This window comes from Rhinichthys klamathensis, unplaced genomic scaffold, assembly GCF_029890125.1.
Source record: "Rhinichthys klamathensis goyatoka isolate OS25496 unplaced genomic scaffold, OSU_Roscu_1.1 h1tg000121l_1, whole genome shotgun sequence".
NCBI classification, from domain to species: Eukaryota; Metazoa; Chordata; class Actinopteri; order Cypriniformes; family Leuciscidae; genus Rhinichthys; species Rhinichthys klamathensis.
This window is the reverse complement of record NW_026606658.1, coordinates 6,879,790-6,893,438: the sequence shown is the minus strand read 5'-3', so window position 1 is coordinate 6,893,438 and position 13,649 is coordinate 6,879,790. Positions and strand designations below refer to the sequence as shown.

The following is a 13,649-nucleotide window of genomic DNA, read 5'->3' as shown; positions in this document are numbered from 1 at the left end:
TTTTAAATATGAAAGTATGGATATTATAACATGAAATTATAAACTGCTGTGAAAAAAATAAAGCATACATGCTGCATCATTTAAACAGAAGCCAAGAAGAATTGTGTCTATATGCAGAATTTGGAGGCGAGTCAGGCGACACATACTGTATGCTCTCAGAACAGACTTAACTCAGTCAAATGAGTAAAGAAAGAAACGTAAATACCAAAATCACAAGGTAGCCTACTGCTGTGTTCAAGTGTGAAGCCTACATTTTACACATTCCCTTCTGATATTCATGAAAGGAAGCTAAATATCAACCAACACCTTTGCACTGCAAAGGCGGCACCGATGCTGCATCACGGCGGTGTAGTAAAGATCCCTCTACAGCTGCTTTGTTAAAGCAACATGGGGAGAAATGATTTTCAATGGACTAACTGGTAGGTATTAAGCTGTAAGACAAGTATTGATCAACACCAGTCATAATTTAATCCTCCAAAACATCCAACCATAGAGATAATTACACCGGAAGTCACCGTTTTGTCTCATTTCTAATACGGAAGTGGGCGTGAATAACAGCCACATTCAGCAGCATCACATCACTAGACGTCCCACAATTAATCACTGCAACCTATTCATTTCGGACTTAAATATATGCAGATCAGCTTTATTTCATCTTTATCTCCGCGAGATACAAGTAAGTGCGTTTGTTTCTGGGTACCGCCGATATGCGGGCTCGTGCACATAACGTTAGTGTTTGTTGTGGTAGAATCGCAGCGATCAAATGTGCTGCGGCAAGGATGCAAGATGTTTTGACCACAGCAGACATTGAATAGCGTGATTGTCCCTCTAAACAACATGGAGGAACAAAATTCAGTAAAAGAGTGGCGTCCTGCCCTATCCATCCCATCGAGCACAGCGCGTGAAGCATGCAATGCATATATTCGGAATGGGTTTTGGCGCTGGCCTCCAGTCGCTAATGCATAACAGTCCTAGTGTTTGCCATATTATGCATGCAGATGTGTCGTACAGCTGCATCCCTTAGGTAAACCAACACACGTTCAAATTAAAAGATGAGTGTAGTGTGTTTACGAAATATTTCTGATCTATATATCTAATTGATACTATTTTTTATTTGTTTTATTCATATTTATAAGGATCTTTATATATTTCCAGCTGTTAAGAGCCCTTGGAAATATGAGCCAAACGTCAGAGCCTTCAGCCGATGCTGCTGTGACTGAAGGTTTGGATTTTTTTTTATTAGTTTGCAATGGAAACCAAAATACCATAGTTTTTATTATTGCTATAAAACCATTATAATTTAATAATACATCTCATTCGTATATATAAGAAGCGTTTAAAGGGATAGTACACCCATTATTTATTCACCGCCATGTTTCAGACTGGTAGCACATCTTCAATAAGGTTCCATTCGTTAACATTACTTAACTAACAGTGAAAAATGCTTCTAAATCTTGGTTTGTTGATTTTAACATTTACCAATACAATTATTAAAATCAAAAGTTGTATCTGGTAATATTATTTAATGGAATTGAGCTTACATGAAATAACAATAAGCAGTTGTATTTTTATCACCAAACGCCAACAAAGATTAATAAATATTGTAACAAATCTATTACTCGTTGTTAGTTAATGCATTAACTAATGTTAACTAATGGGACCTTATTGTAAAGTGTTATCTTCAAACCCGTAGGCTTACTTTCTTCTGTGGAGTTGTTATGGAGAATGACAATCTCTTTCATTGTATGGAAAAATATTAAATGAAAATGAAAGTGAAAAATAGGGAAAGGCTGTCCGCCTCTAACATTCTACCTAACATTTAACTTAGCATAAAATGGATTAATTATTATTTTTGAGTGAACTGTCCCTTTAATTTTTTTAAGGCAGCAGTTGCAAGTATCACATTTCCACTATTTTGTTGCCAAAACAACAGTTGTAGTAACTTTGGTATTTTGGCATAAACTGTGGTAAATGATTTAGGTTAACTTGAACGCTTATTTATTTACCCGCCATTCTTGTATCCAGCTCCAGTTTCTCAATCTGAAACCAAGCAATCAACAGCAGGGAAGAAACAGAACAAAAAGAAAGTAGAAGAAGTGGTGGAAGAAGAAGAAGAGGAGTATGTTGTAGAGAAGGTCTTGGATCGGCGCGTGGTGAAGGGAAGAGTGGAGTATCTCCTCAAGTGGAAAGGCTTTTCTGAGTAAGTAGCTGCAGTTAGATTTTTACGGAAGCTTGTTTCTGCCACGGAATAAAAAATAAATTAGGTAAGTCTGACCTTTTTTTTTTAAATCTGTGGTGAAGACAAGCTTCCATAGATTTCAGCTTGATTTTGGGTGTAAATCCTAGAGCTTATTTATTTTTTTGCTCAGTGAGGACAACACCTGGGAACCTGAGGACAACCTGGACTGTCCTGACCTCATAGCAGAATTCCTTCAGTCGCAGAAATCGGCTGAATCTGGAGGCAAGAGGCGGGCCGAATCTGACGGAGATGGAAAGGAGACCAAAAAGCGCAAGGATGAGGTAAGAGCCATGAAGATCTGAGCATCTGAGATGTCTACATCATTCCATGTCTATAAGCTGGTCAGGAAGTGTCTTTAAAACATTAGAAAACCAAAAGAGATTGAATGGGCTCAACAGTGTCTTACATGCCATCTCTCTTAATTTAGCCTGAGAAACTCAGAGGTTTTGCACGTGGTTTGGATCCTGAGAGGATTATTGGTGCTACAGACTCAAGTGGAGAACTCATGTTCCTCATGAAATGGTTTGTATGGAAATTGTTACCCGTAAGGTACAAACAAGTATTGGATTAGAGGGACAGTTCCTGAGCAGCATTAGGAGAGATCGGGGGCAATTGTAACACACTAAATTTCTTCAATCACACCTACACTCACCTAAAGGATTATTAGGAACACCATACTAATACTGTGTTTGACCCCCTTTCGCCTTTAGAACTGTCTTAATTCTACGTGGCATTGATTCAACAAGGTGCTGAAAGCATTCTTTAGAAATGTTGGCCCATATTGATAGGATAGCATCTTGCAGTTGATGGAGATTTGTGGGATGCACATCCAGGGCACGAAGCTCCCGTTCCACCACATCCCAAAGATGCTCTATTGGGTTGAGATCTGGTGACTGTGGGGGCCATTTTAGTACAGTGAACTCATTGTTATTTTTCAAGAAACCAATTTGAAATGATTCGAGCTTTGTGACATGGTGCATTATCCTGCTGGAAGTAGCCATCAGAGGATGGGTACATGGTGGCCCTGGATGTGCATCCCACAAATCTCCATCAACAGCAAGATGCTATCCTATCAATGTGGGCCAACATTTCTAAAGAATGCTTTCAGGACCTTGTTGAATCAATGACACGTAGAATTAAGGCAGTTCTGAAGGCGAAAGGGGGTCAAACACAGTATTAGTATGGTGTTCCTAATAATCCTTTAGGTGAGTGTATTTAGCATATGGGGGATTGTATCACTTTGTTAGATTTTTTTTTTGTTGCTTTTGCTATCTTAAGTTTTGATGCCTTCATATTGTAACATATCTATGTTATCTTGAGGTTGTTGGTTAAAAGTTAACAGGAATGACAGATGGTAGCTACCATGCAACATTTGATCATAGCTGAGGTCGGGGGTAATTGTTGACTGCAAAATTGAATCTTTAAAATGTGTAATAAATTTTATTTCTAAGCATACTATCGTTTCAAAAGTTTGGGTCAGTACGATTTCTTTTTTAAGATAGGCTATAACACTTTTATTCAGTAAGTATGCTTTAAATTGATCACAAATGACCATAAAGACATTTATAATGTTACAAAAGATTTCTATTTCAAATGCCGTTCTTTTAAACTTTATATTCATTCTATTCCACTGTTCCAACATTGATAATAAAAAGAAATGTTTCTTTATCACCAAATCAGCATATTAGAATATATTAGATTTCTGAAGGATCATGTGACACTAAAGACAGGAGTAACATCTCTCTCTCTTTCACTCTCTCTCTCTCTCTCTCTCTCTCTCTCTCTCTCTCTCTCTCTCTCTCTCTATATATATATATATATATATATATATATATATATATATATATATATATATATATATATATAAATATAAATATAAATATAAATAAAATGTAATAATATTTCACTGTATTTTTGATCAAGTAAAGGTGTGCATAAAAGACTTCTTTCAAAAACATAAAAAATACTCGCCGACCCCAAACTTTTGGACGGTAGTGTTGCATCTAGTTGAAGATCGACTTATTAGCCGGTCAGTATATATTTTATTTAAAAAAAAAAGTTATTTAATTTATAATTATGTTGTGTAGGTACCATTTAGACTTGCTTTAAACACATATTATTCCTTGCGAATTAAACCATTGGCACTTTCATGGTGTTTTTAATTAACATAATTTTAATTCAATACAAATTTACTTAAATGTATTCATCTTTTAAAAAAGTGAATTTTGTGTTAACTCTGGTTCTCATGGAACCAGAACCATTGGAACCATTCACTTTGATAAATATGCAATATCAAGGAAATCATAAAGGGGCAAATGCTTTTTCTGGACACTTATCTGAAAAAAGCGAATACAGCATATTTGAGATTATACGTTTTAGAAGTGTATGCATTCCTTGGGAATCAAAGCCATGAACTTACCGAGCTTTGCTAGTGCTGTGCTCTAAACTTCAGGATTGCGGTAATATGGTTTATTTGTGTTACAGTTTCCCCCAAGCACTGTTAAAGGGATAGTTCAACCAAAAATTAAGATACTGTCATCACATACTACTCACCATCATGTCATTCCAAACCTGTGACTCTTTTTCTTCTGTGAAGCACAAAAGCAGAACATTGGGGTCCAAAATAACATTGAATTCCATTGATTTGCATTGTATGGGGGAAAATTTTTAATTATCTAACGAGAATATTTATTTATATATATATATATATATATTCTGTGTTCTGCCAAAAAAAGAAAGTCATACAGGTATGACATGAGAATGTGTAAATGATAACAGAATTTTCATTTTTGAGTGAACTGTCCACTCCATTCACTTTCATTCATACGCATGTGAATGTGAAATGCAAGCTTCATCTTCCTCTGCATACTAAAGGTCAAGTTTGGTGAACTGTGATCTACACATTCATACAGAAAAAACAACGTTTTTAATTATGTTAGTCACAAAATTGACCTCTAAGCTCAAATACTAAGAGCAGAGTTTTGTGGAAAGTGAAGTGGATGGGATATTTTAACATTTTCTTAATGATTATTTATTAAAAACAGTTGGCATCCTATCTTGTTGCCAAACTTCATTGCAAATCAATTTTGCATGCTCTAAAAGCATTCATACCTTTACAGTCACCTCCATAACGGGGACAATTGTAATGTTATTGACTTCTGGTATGAAATTTGATATGATGTAGTCTATACAATATATTTAGGCACAAATGCACTTCATATACCAAAAGATAGCTGGTATATTTTGAGTTGTCTGTGAGTTGAAGGAAAATGTAATTGTTACAATTGCCCTCGGTTTCCTCAACTTAGAAATCCATCTCGGATGAGAAATAGCTGAGCTGTTGGTTGTTAATGTCTTCTGTATTTTTGTATACTACAGGAAAAACTCTGATGAAGCTGATCTAGTACCAGCCAAGGAGGCGAATGTAAAGTGTCCACAAGTGGTCATCTCCTTTTACGAGGAACGCCTCACCTGGCATTCATACCCCACTGAAGAGGAAGAGAAGAAGGATGACAAAAATTAGACGACAACAACGGAAAAAAAAAATTTGATGTAAGGACAGTCGATATCAGTCGTGGCCATTGATCTGCTTATTTGTTGTTGTTGTTTTTTAAAGATGGCAAAGGAAAATTGTCAGAAACAAACTTGTACAAAGCAACAGTATAAACTGTAATCTACATAGGTTTCAGCGTATTTTAGTTTTGGCACCATTGCCGTAGATGAAGCGAATAGAACACTAGAAAGGTGACTTTGCACCTTTAATGTACTCTTTATGCTTTCTATTGACAAAAACATTCAAATCATATTCAGATTTAAATCCATACAACATATTGAAAAGCATCACAGTCTGATATTCATACATGTGATTTAAAAACAAATAAAAAAATCTTTACATGTTAGAAATGCCCCCTACCCTGTGTAGATTACAATGTTTTAGTCTATCATATACTGGGTCGGTTTCATTTGATGCTGTAGCTGTCTCTAAAACGTCCTGATGTATTCCATGATCCTTCATTTTATGTTTATATAACTAATGTTAAAATATTACTGCCTTAACAGATTATTAAGAAAATGTCAATTTTATACATCTGTCAATGCAGGTGGTCATTGAATGCATGACTGTATCTGGGCCCATGGAAAAAGGTTTAGGATATAAGCCTTATTAAACATTCGGAACTGGCTTTGATATATTTGGTTTTATAAAGTCATGCCAGCAGCTGTTACTCTTCAGTGTTTATTTGCCCATGAACTATTACGTGTCTGGTCTTACCATAGGTGCTATTTGTGAGTCAGCCCCATTGGATATTAACAGTCTTTCTTGACAGTTGTGTTTGTAAATATACCATTTCCTTGCACATCAGTATCACTGTGTACAGTCAGCTGAAGTTTTGTTTTTACTTTGGTACTCTTTTGTCTTATTACTGTTACACAACAAAGTAGAAGAACTGTAACCTCCTGTTCTCCTGAAGACATTTAAAGTATGTTTTTATGTTTTGAGCTTTAACGATTGTATGCTAGTTTGGTTTAACCATGTTATTATTGCATATTATCAGAGCATTTGCCATTGAATTACCATTTTCAAAAATAAAAATCTTTGTTGTAATTCTGTCAAAACTGGTCATACTTACACTTATTTATGCTTATACTCTCAATAAGGTAAATTTATTAGTTTATTGTATATAATATTTTCTACAGGGATTCCCTTTTTTTTTTGTCACCCAAACCCCTCTGACAAAACATTTTCTTTAGTACCCACTGAAGGTAATATTTTAATAATTTACCAAAACATTTGCTTGTTTGCATCTTTGTTAGTGTTTTTTTTTTAATGATTTACTTTGTGCATTTTTATTATTTATTAATTAGAATTTCATTAACTCATGAAAAAGCTTGTGGTCAGTAATATTTCTTTCAATAGAACTTAATACTTTTATTCAGCAAGGATACATTACATCGGTAAAAAGTGACAGTAAAGAATTTTCTCGATTTTTTAAAGTTCGATTCATTCTGTTCTATTCCAAAAAACATTAAGCAGCACAACATTTTCAACATTGATATTTCTTGTGCACCAAATCAGCATATTAGAATGATTTATGAAGGATCATGTGACACTGAAGACTGAAGTAATGGCTGCTGAAAATTCAGCTTTGCCATAACATTTTATCATTTTAATTTATGACATTTCATAATATTACTATTTTGCTGTTTTTTTTATATATTTGTTAAATAAATTACGTCGAGTGACTAAGTTATTTAAAAAACAAATTCTTACCGACTCCAAATTTTTTAGCGTAAATAGTGAAACAGTAAGTGATAATCCACGGTTATCCACGGAGGCATTTGCCTCCACGTCTTGCATTAAAATAATTTAATACACAGCTAGCCATGGATTATCCCGTTTACCATGGACATTTGCCAGCATTGACAATTTAAAGCTGTCATTGATGTTTGCAGCGCTAAATTTTATCTGGAAGGGTTAAAATGACGGTTATTTTCATCAGCTACCACTCATCTGCATTATAATCAGACAGAGAGATAAAGTAGTGCGTTAAATGTATATGATTGAATTATAACATTTATTTGAACGAATTACCCTTTCGAGAGAGGGGGAAAGATAGAGACTGTTAAAAAGAACACTTATTTTGCACTGTCATCACAACATTCGATCTGCTACTTCACAAAATTTCAACAAATAGCACCAAATTTTATGGTTTTACCAAATCCAGAAAAATTCAGACCTATTTTGATCACAACAGCAGCAAAATATGTAGCAGCCTGCCACAAAATAAGTCAGGCAGCAGATAAAACTAAAGTCAGAAATATTCTTACATCTTACCACGTCTGAATGTATGTACAGGTTTTTTTTTTTTTTTTTTTTTTTTTTTATCATTTTCTTGTTTATAAAGAAATCATAATTTTGTTCATTGCTCATGCAATGGCCAATGCTTTGTGTTTCCATTTGCTCAAATAGCAAAAGAAAAACTCCACAATAGTGTTTTCACAACTTTCAAAGAGGATTGATAATGGCAGTCAGAAAGAGAAAGATGTCAATTTTACCACCACTCCCACAGCCACTGTATTAGAAACACCCTCACAGCAGCGTTGACTAGTTTTTTTTGTAATTTGATGCAAAGATAATATAATACAAAGTACACTGTTATAAGTGTACATACATTTAAAAAAAATGAAAATATAAAAACATTGCAGGATTTACGATGCTGATGTTCCCCCTTAAGTGTCACGGGCCCACCGGTGGGCCCAAATCCTTTACATTTTTAAAACAGTAATATCCTATACTAAACCTAAACTAATCTTGACAAACTATATATCATTTGAAAGCTTACAATCTCTAGTTTCCATATTTGGTGATTGATTTTCAAAATAAATTACAGAGGAGCCGTAATTTATCAATTTGCAACAATAATATTTTCATACTCTTAGACCTTTATTTTGAAATAGTGATGAACATGAAAAATCATGAAAGAAGGTAGACGGTGGGCCGAGGCCCCGTATCTGCTTTACTTTTCGAAATGAATGATCCCCATGGAGGGAGAACCTGAATTTGTAAAGTTGGGACGTTTGTTTTATCCTCAACGATATGAAAAGTGTTGCCACTCCCATTTGTTGCACATTTTCCCCCGAAATCATAATGCACGACCGTAAATATGCAGGCAAACGCGGTTGCCTACTATATCAGTCGAGCCAATAGCGTGGCAAGATACTGACATAGGATTATTATTAACCAATCAGATGTCGCTTATTTAGAACAGTTGTTACGCGGATGATTCAGCTGTCAGACACGAACAGCATCTGCGGCGGCAGCACAGTGACAATCGCCAAGGACATTGTTTTTGTGATTGTAAGTATTCATTTAATTAGAATATGATATCTATGACAAATGTTTGTTTTGTACACTGTGTTGTTCAAACGTATGTAAGCGTCTCGTTAGTGTCGTTTTAAGTAGGGTAGTTTCAGCTGGCTAACTGACATAGTAGCTAGCATGTCTAACGTTAGGTCACAGCTCTGAACCAAAACTACAACATTACTAGTAGATTAATGCATCCTTCATTTTAATTCCAAAATCTAAACCAAGCTAATCTCCTGCATACGATCTCTTGCGATCGTATGCATGAGATTAGCTTGGTTTAGATTTTGGAATTAAAATGGATGTAAGCGTCTCGTTAGTGTCTTTTTAAGTAGGGTAGTTTCAGCTGGCTAACTAGCAGTAGCTAGCATCATGCGATTACATATTTGATTTGGTGTAAAGTTTTAAGTACTTAATTCTAACGGTAACACTTCGTCCAACTCACATAGGCTACAGCTCCACTGTATGTCCCCGGATAATTACCTCAGACTGTTTTGCAAACGTTCGCCAAAAACTCAAGGTAAACATGAACCTCTTGATATATAAAACATATTTAATTATCAGTTATATCTGACATAACATTAAAGGGTCAGCAAGCAGCCAATATTATAACCAGAGAGCTAAGAGCTCAAGAAGAACGGCATGTAATAGAAATAAGATTAGACTATCAAAGAACATATGCTATCAAACAGAGCAGAGTTATAATGTACATAAACATCGTACAGATTTACTTCTGCTGGAGTAGCCAACACACACACACACACCCCTCCCCACATGTGCATTTACATAACCACATGTGCCCTAGTCATCTTCAAGTGACTTATTGTCACAGTTTACACACTGACAGAGGTTTGTACATGGCAGCTCATGCAGTTTACATGTGCATCTACCCTTAACACAATTTGTTTTTTTACATGAGCAGTGCACAAGTTCCAGAATGGCCTCTGGAGCTGGCGGAAGTGTCATCCAGTCCACTCCGTAGAAATCCCCTACCATCTTCCAGCCATGATTTACAGGAGGAGGAATGTCTGGCATGCACTCAAGACTCCTTCTGTGTATTGCAGCCTGATAGCTTGCCCGCTGGATGTATAATGTATATATATAATATAAATATAATATATTTATATTATTTATATTATTTGTACTATTATACTGTTACTGCTATTACACTGCACATAACTGTATGTGTTTGATCGTACTGGAAATCCATATCTATTACACTCTTATAAGGCTACTGCTAATACATTGCACATTTATATTTAATTAATATTACTGTAAAACATACTACTTTCTTAAATGTATACTACTGTACCGAATGTCTTATACTGCGCCACCTATCTATACAATATAATACTGCACTGTAATATACTGCGCCACCTGTCTATACAATATAATACTGCACTGTATGTCTTTTACTGCACCTCCTGTCTGTACAATATAATACCAACCTTCATTTGCAGTTTCTTCAACTAATACTGCCTTCTCTCTTCTCCTTTGTGCTCGTTCTATCTTCGTGATATTTGTGAAATGGCTGTAGCACTCCCTGTGGTAGCCAATGTTAGCTGGTTTGACTAACTGGTTTGTAGGCTCCTGGCTTTGTAATTTGTATGCCTGTACTGCCTCTTCTGCTATAATACTTTCTCTGCATTCAAGGTCTTTCCACAGAAACACAGATTTAATAAATTTCTCCCAACTTATGTCTGTGAAGGGAATGGTGGGTCTATTTCCCTCACATATATGCATGCAGCACTTCATGTTTTTGCGATTTCATCCATAGTAAAAATGTGCGGGAAAAAGAGAAATGTGCGTTTTTATCATAGACATAATCAATACATAGACGCCCAATTGCCCGCTGGAGCGTACGTCAACGGTGCGGCCATATTGCGGAGGGCAACTTTCCCATAGATTTCATACCGGGAATTGAGAAAAATGTGTTTCGTGTGCTGCTTGGGGCTGTACAAATCGCCACACAATTGAAAACAGGTCTCGAGCAATTACTTTTCACAAGCAAGACTGAAAATTTGTTTCTGGTTGTATTTGGCCATTATATAATTAGAAATTTCAAAATACTACTGTTATTGTGTCACGAAATGTAGTTTTAATAGTTTTTCAGTCGACAATGTAGTTGTCTAAAGCTCAAATCTATGGTTTATTCGTAAAGATAGAGCCTATTTAAAATTTTTATCTGACGTTTTTGGAGTGAGAGATCCGGGCGCTCATGTACCCCACCTGGAACAGCCTTACCTCGGCTATAGTGCTTCTGACGTTTGCCGCTGGCTCTGATGTCTAGTGGTTAAACATGATATATAATTCGACTTGTGTATATCTAACAGGTAATCTTTGGTCTCATTAATCTATAATTTGTTCCTTGGCAAATCGTTTTGGCTGAGGGCAAAGTAAAGTTTCATAACTTTATATTTAGGCTATTTTAACGTTGTATTCTGCTGTAGATGTCTATGGTTTTCATGATGTTGTGTTTCCAAGCAATACCATGGATTAAATGTGTGAAATCAGAACGGTATATTTATTAAAGATTACAACGAAATGACAGGACATCGTATGACAAAAGATGGTTACATAAAATAAAAACAGTGACAATGCATAACGTTACCTCTACATTCACATTTTGTGTCAAACTGAATACGTAGCATAAGTGGGCAAAATTAGTTAACAAGTTCAATCTTTCCTGGGCTAAAATCACTTCTCGAAAAGATGTGCACAGAGCATAGACTGTAGGTCAGACAGCAACTTCATATCAGCGCGCCCGTGTGTTGACAAACGCGTCACCAACACCGACACTTTCCCACGCACGCTATTGGATGAAGGCAACAAATACGTCACGCATGTCGGACCCAACACGTAGCCGCCTGCTCTATTCGCCGGGAAAATAACCTGGACAAAGTTACCGATATTATAGTAATGTGCAAAGTATGTGAGTGGCAACAATTTTTATTTGCTTTGTTGAAAAGTGTAGTGGTTATATATAAAAAACTGGGTTATCCATCCCCAGAGATCGTCTGAAAACACGAAATCCCCCCTCGGCCCACCGTCTAAGGGTAGAAACCTCAGTTTGTTTTCATGCCAAGAGTTCAAAAGATAGCATCCATTCAATTATTTAAAAAAAAAAAGGTCTGAATTTTTTTTTTATATAAAGAAAAAAATTATATGATGTGGCAGGAAGCTAAAACGCACATGCGTGTTCTTTTTATGTTTCTTAGAGGTTGAATTCATATCAAAATCTGCCAAACTTCTCATATTACTTCTGAATAGGATGTCTACTTCATAAATTGTATGAAAATTGTGGAAATAATGGTTCATATCACTCAAAACACATATGGAAATGGAGGCGCCCTTATATGGGCAGTAATGGAGTCTGGTTGTCATCTAGTGAAAAAGTTTGGTACTGCGCCCAAACAAAATCTTACTGAAAGCTCATTTTTTGAGATATCAACCTAAAATTTGAAACACAACTTGTTCAGATTTTTGGCTTTGATTTTTTTGCAGTTTTAGAGTCGCCCAGGTTTTGAAAATATGTATTTTATATAAAATATGAATAATTAAATTTTTTACATTGTACATTTTCATAAACTCAAACTTCTATAACTTTTTTTCTGTTTCACTTTCTTAATTTATTTCACTTCTACAAAAATCTGCCAAATGTCTTCTTTAAAACAAGACCAATCTTACGTCTATATTCCAAAGCATTCTTGAATTACAACCATTTAAGTTCGAAATGTGCATTTTCATGTATATTCAAAAAAAGGGGGGTGACACTTAAAGGGTTAAAACGCATCATTAATCTGTGAAAAGGGTCAGAGAGAGAGAGAGAGAGAGAGAGAGAGAGAGAGAGATGCGCGTGTGAATTACCTGTCTGTGCAGCGTCTCTCTACTAGCAATGAAGCTGCGAGTTTAATTACTTCAAAAACAGCAATGTTACAACCTCCTTGCTAAGTAATACAATGTACCAATTGAGTAGAGATATTAATTTATTAATAAAAGTCATGGGGCAGCATTGACAAGGAGCTTCTGTGCTCTTGTTTCTGTGTGTGCAGCGCCATCTCCAATCTCTGGAGTGTGTGTATGTGCTTTAATGAAAGCAGTGCATTAATATAGAACAGTGATTAAATTGACTTGGAACTACTGTTTTTCAACCACTCTGGGAACTACCTGTGCCTATCAGAATGGAGTATTCAGACAGACCATGGTATATGAACCAAAATTATTGAATGCTGTAAATATTGTAATTAAAAAATGTAAATTTATCTTAGAAGCGATATAAGGAAAAATTGAGCTTCACCAGCACAGAAGACAAAACATCTCATATTTATATAGCTATCATGAGAGTTTTTGCAGCATTACCAAATCTAACCATTTCATTTTATTTTTTGACATTCATTTAGAATCACAAATCCTCTGCCTTTCAAATAGGAAAACCAAGGAAATGAAACAAAGGTTTATTATAATTAATAAAAGAACAATTCCAGATTGCCAGCAAACCTCATCTCAACATAAATCATATAGGAATACTCAACAGGCAAATTCAAAGAA

General features: G+C 35.5%; 1 protein-coding gene across 5 annotated transcripts; it reads left to right on the top strand.

The window, feature by feature from the left end:
* The first annotated feature begins 576 nt into the window (after positions 1 to 576).
* cbx1b (chromobox homolog 1b (HP1 beta homolog Drosophila)) lies at positions 577 to 6,012 on the top strand. 5 transcript variants are annotated; one of them, XM_056255763.1, is made up of 6 exons: positions 594 to 676; positions 1,156 to 1,222; positions 2,026 to 2,200; positions 2,370 to 2,520; positions 2,667 to 2,761; positions 5,618 to 6,012. In XM_056255763.1, the coding sequence occupies exons 2-6, from the start codon at positions 1,177 to 1,179 to the stop codon at positions 5,760 to 5,762; spliced, it is 612 nt and encodes a 203-aa protein (XP_056111738.1). In that variant the 5' UTR covers positions 594 to 676; positions 1,156 to 1,176; the 3' UTR covers positions 5,763 to 6,012. The 5 variants fall into 5 exon arrangements, with proteins under 5 accessions (XP_056111741.1, XP_056111738.1, XP_056111737.1 ...); XM_056255762.1 differs by having other exon boundaries at positions 596 to 676; positions 1,137 to 1,222; XM_056255761.1 differs by lacking the exon at positions 594 to 676 and adding an exon at positions 937 to 1,024 and having other exon boundaries at positions 1,137 to 1,222.
* The last annotated feature ends 7,637 nt before the right edge of the window (positions 6,013 to 13,649 follow it).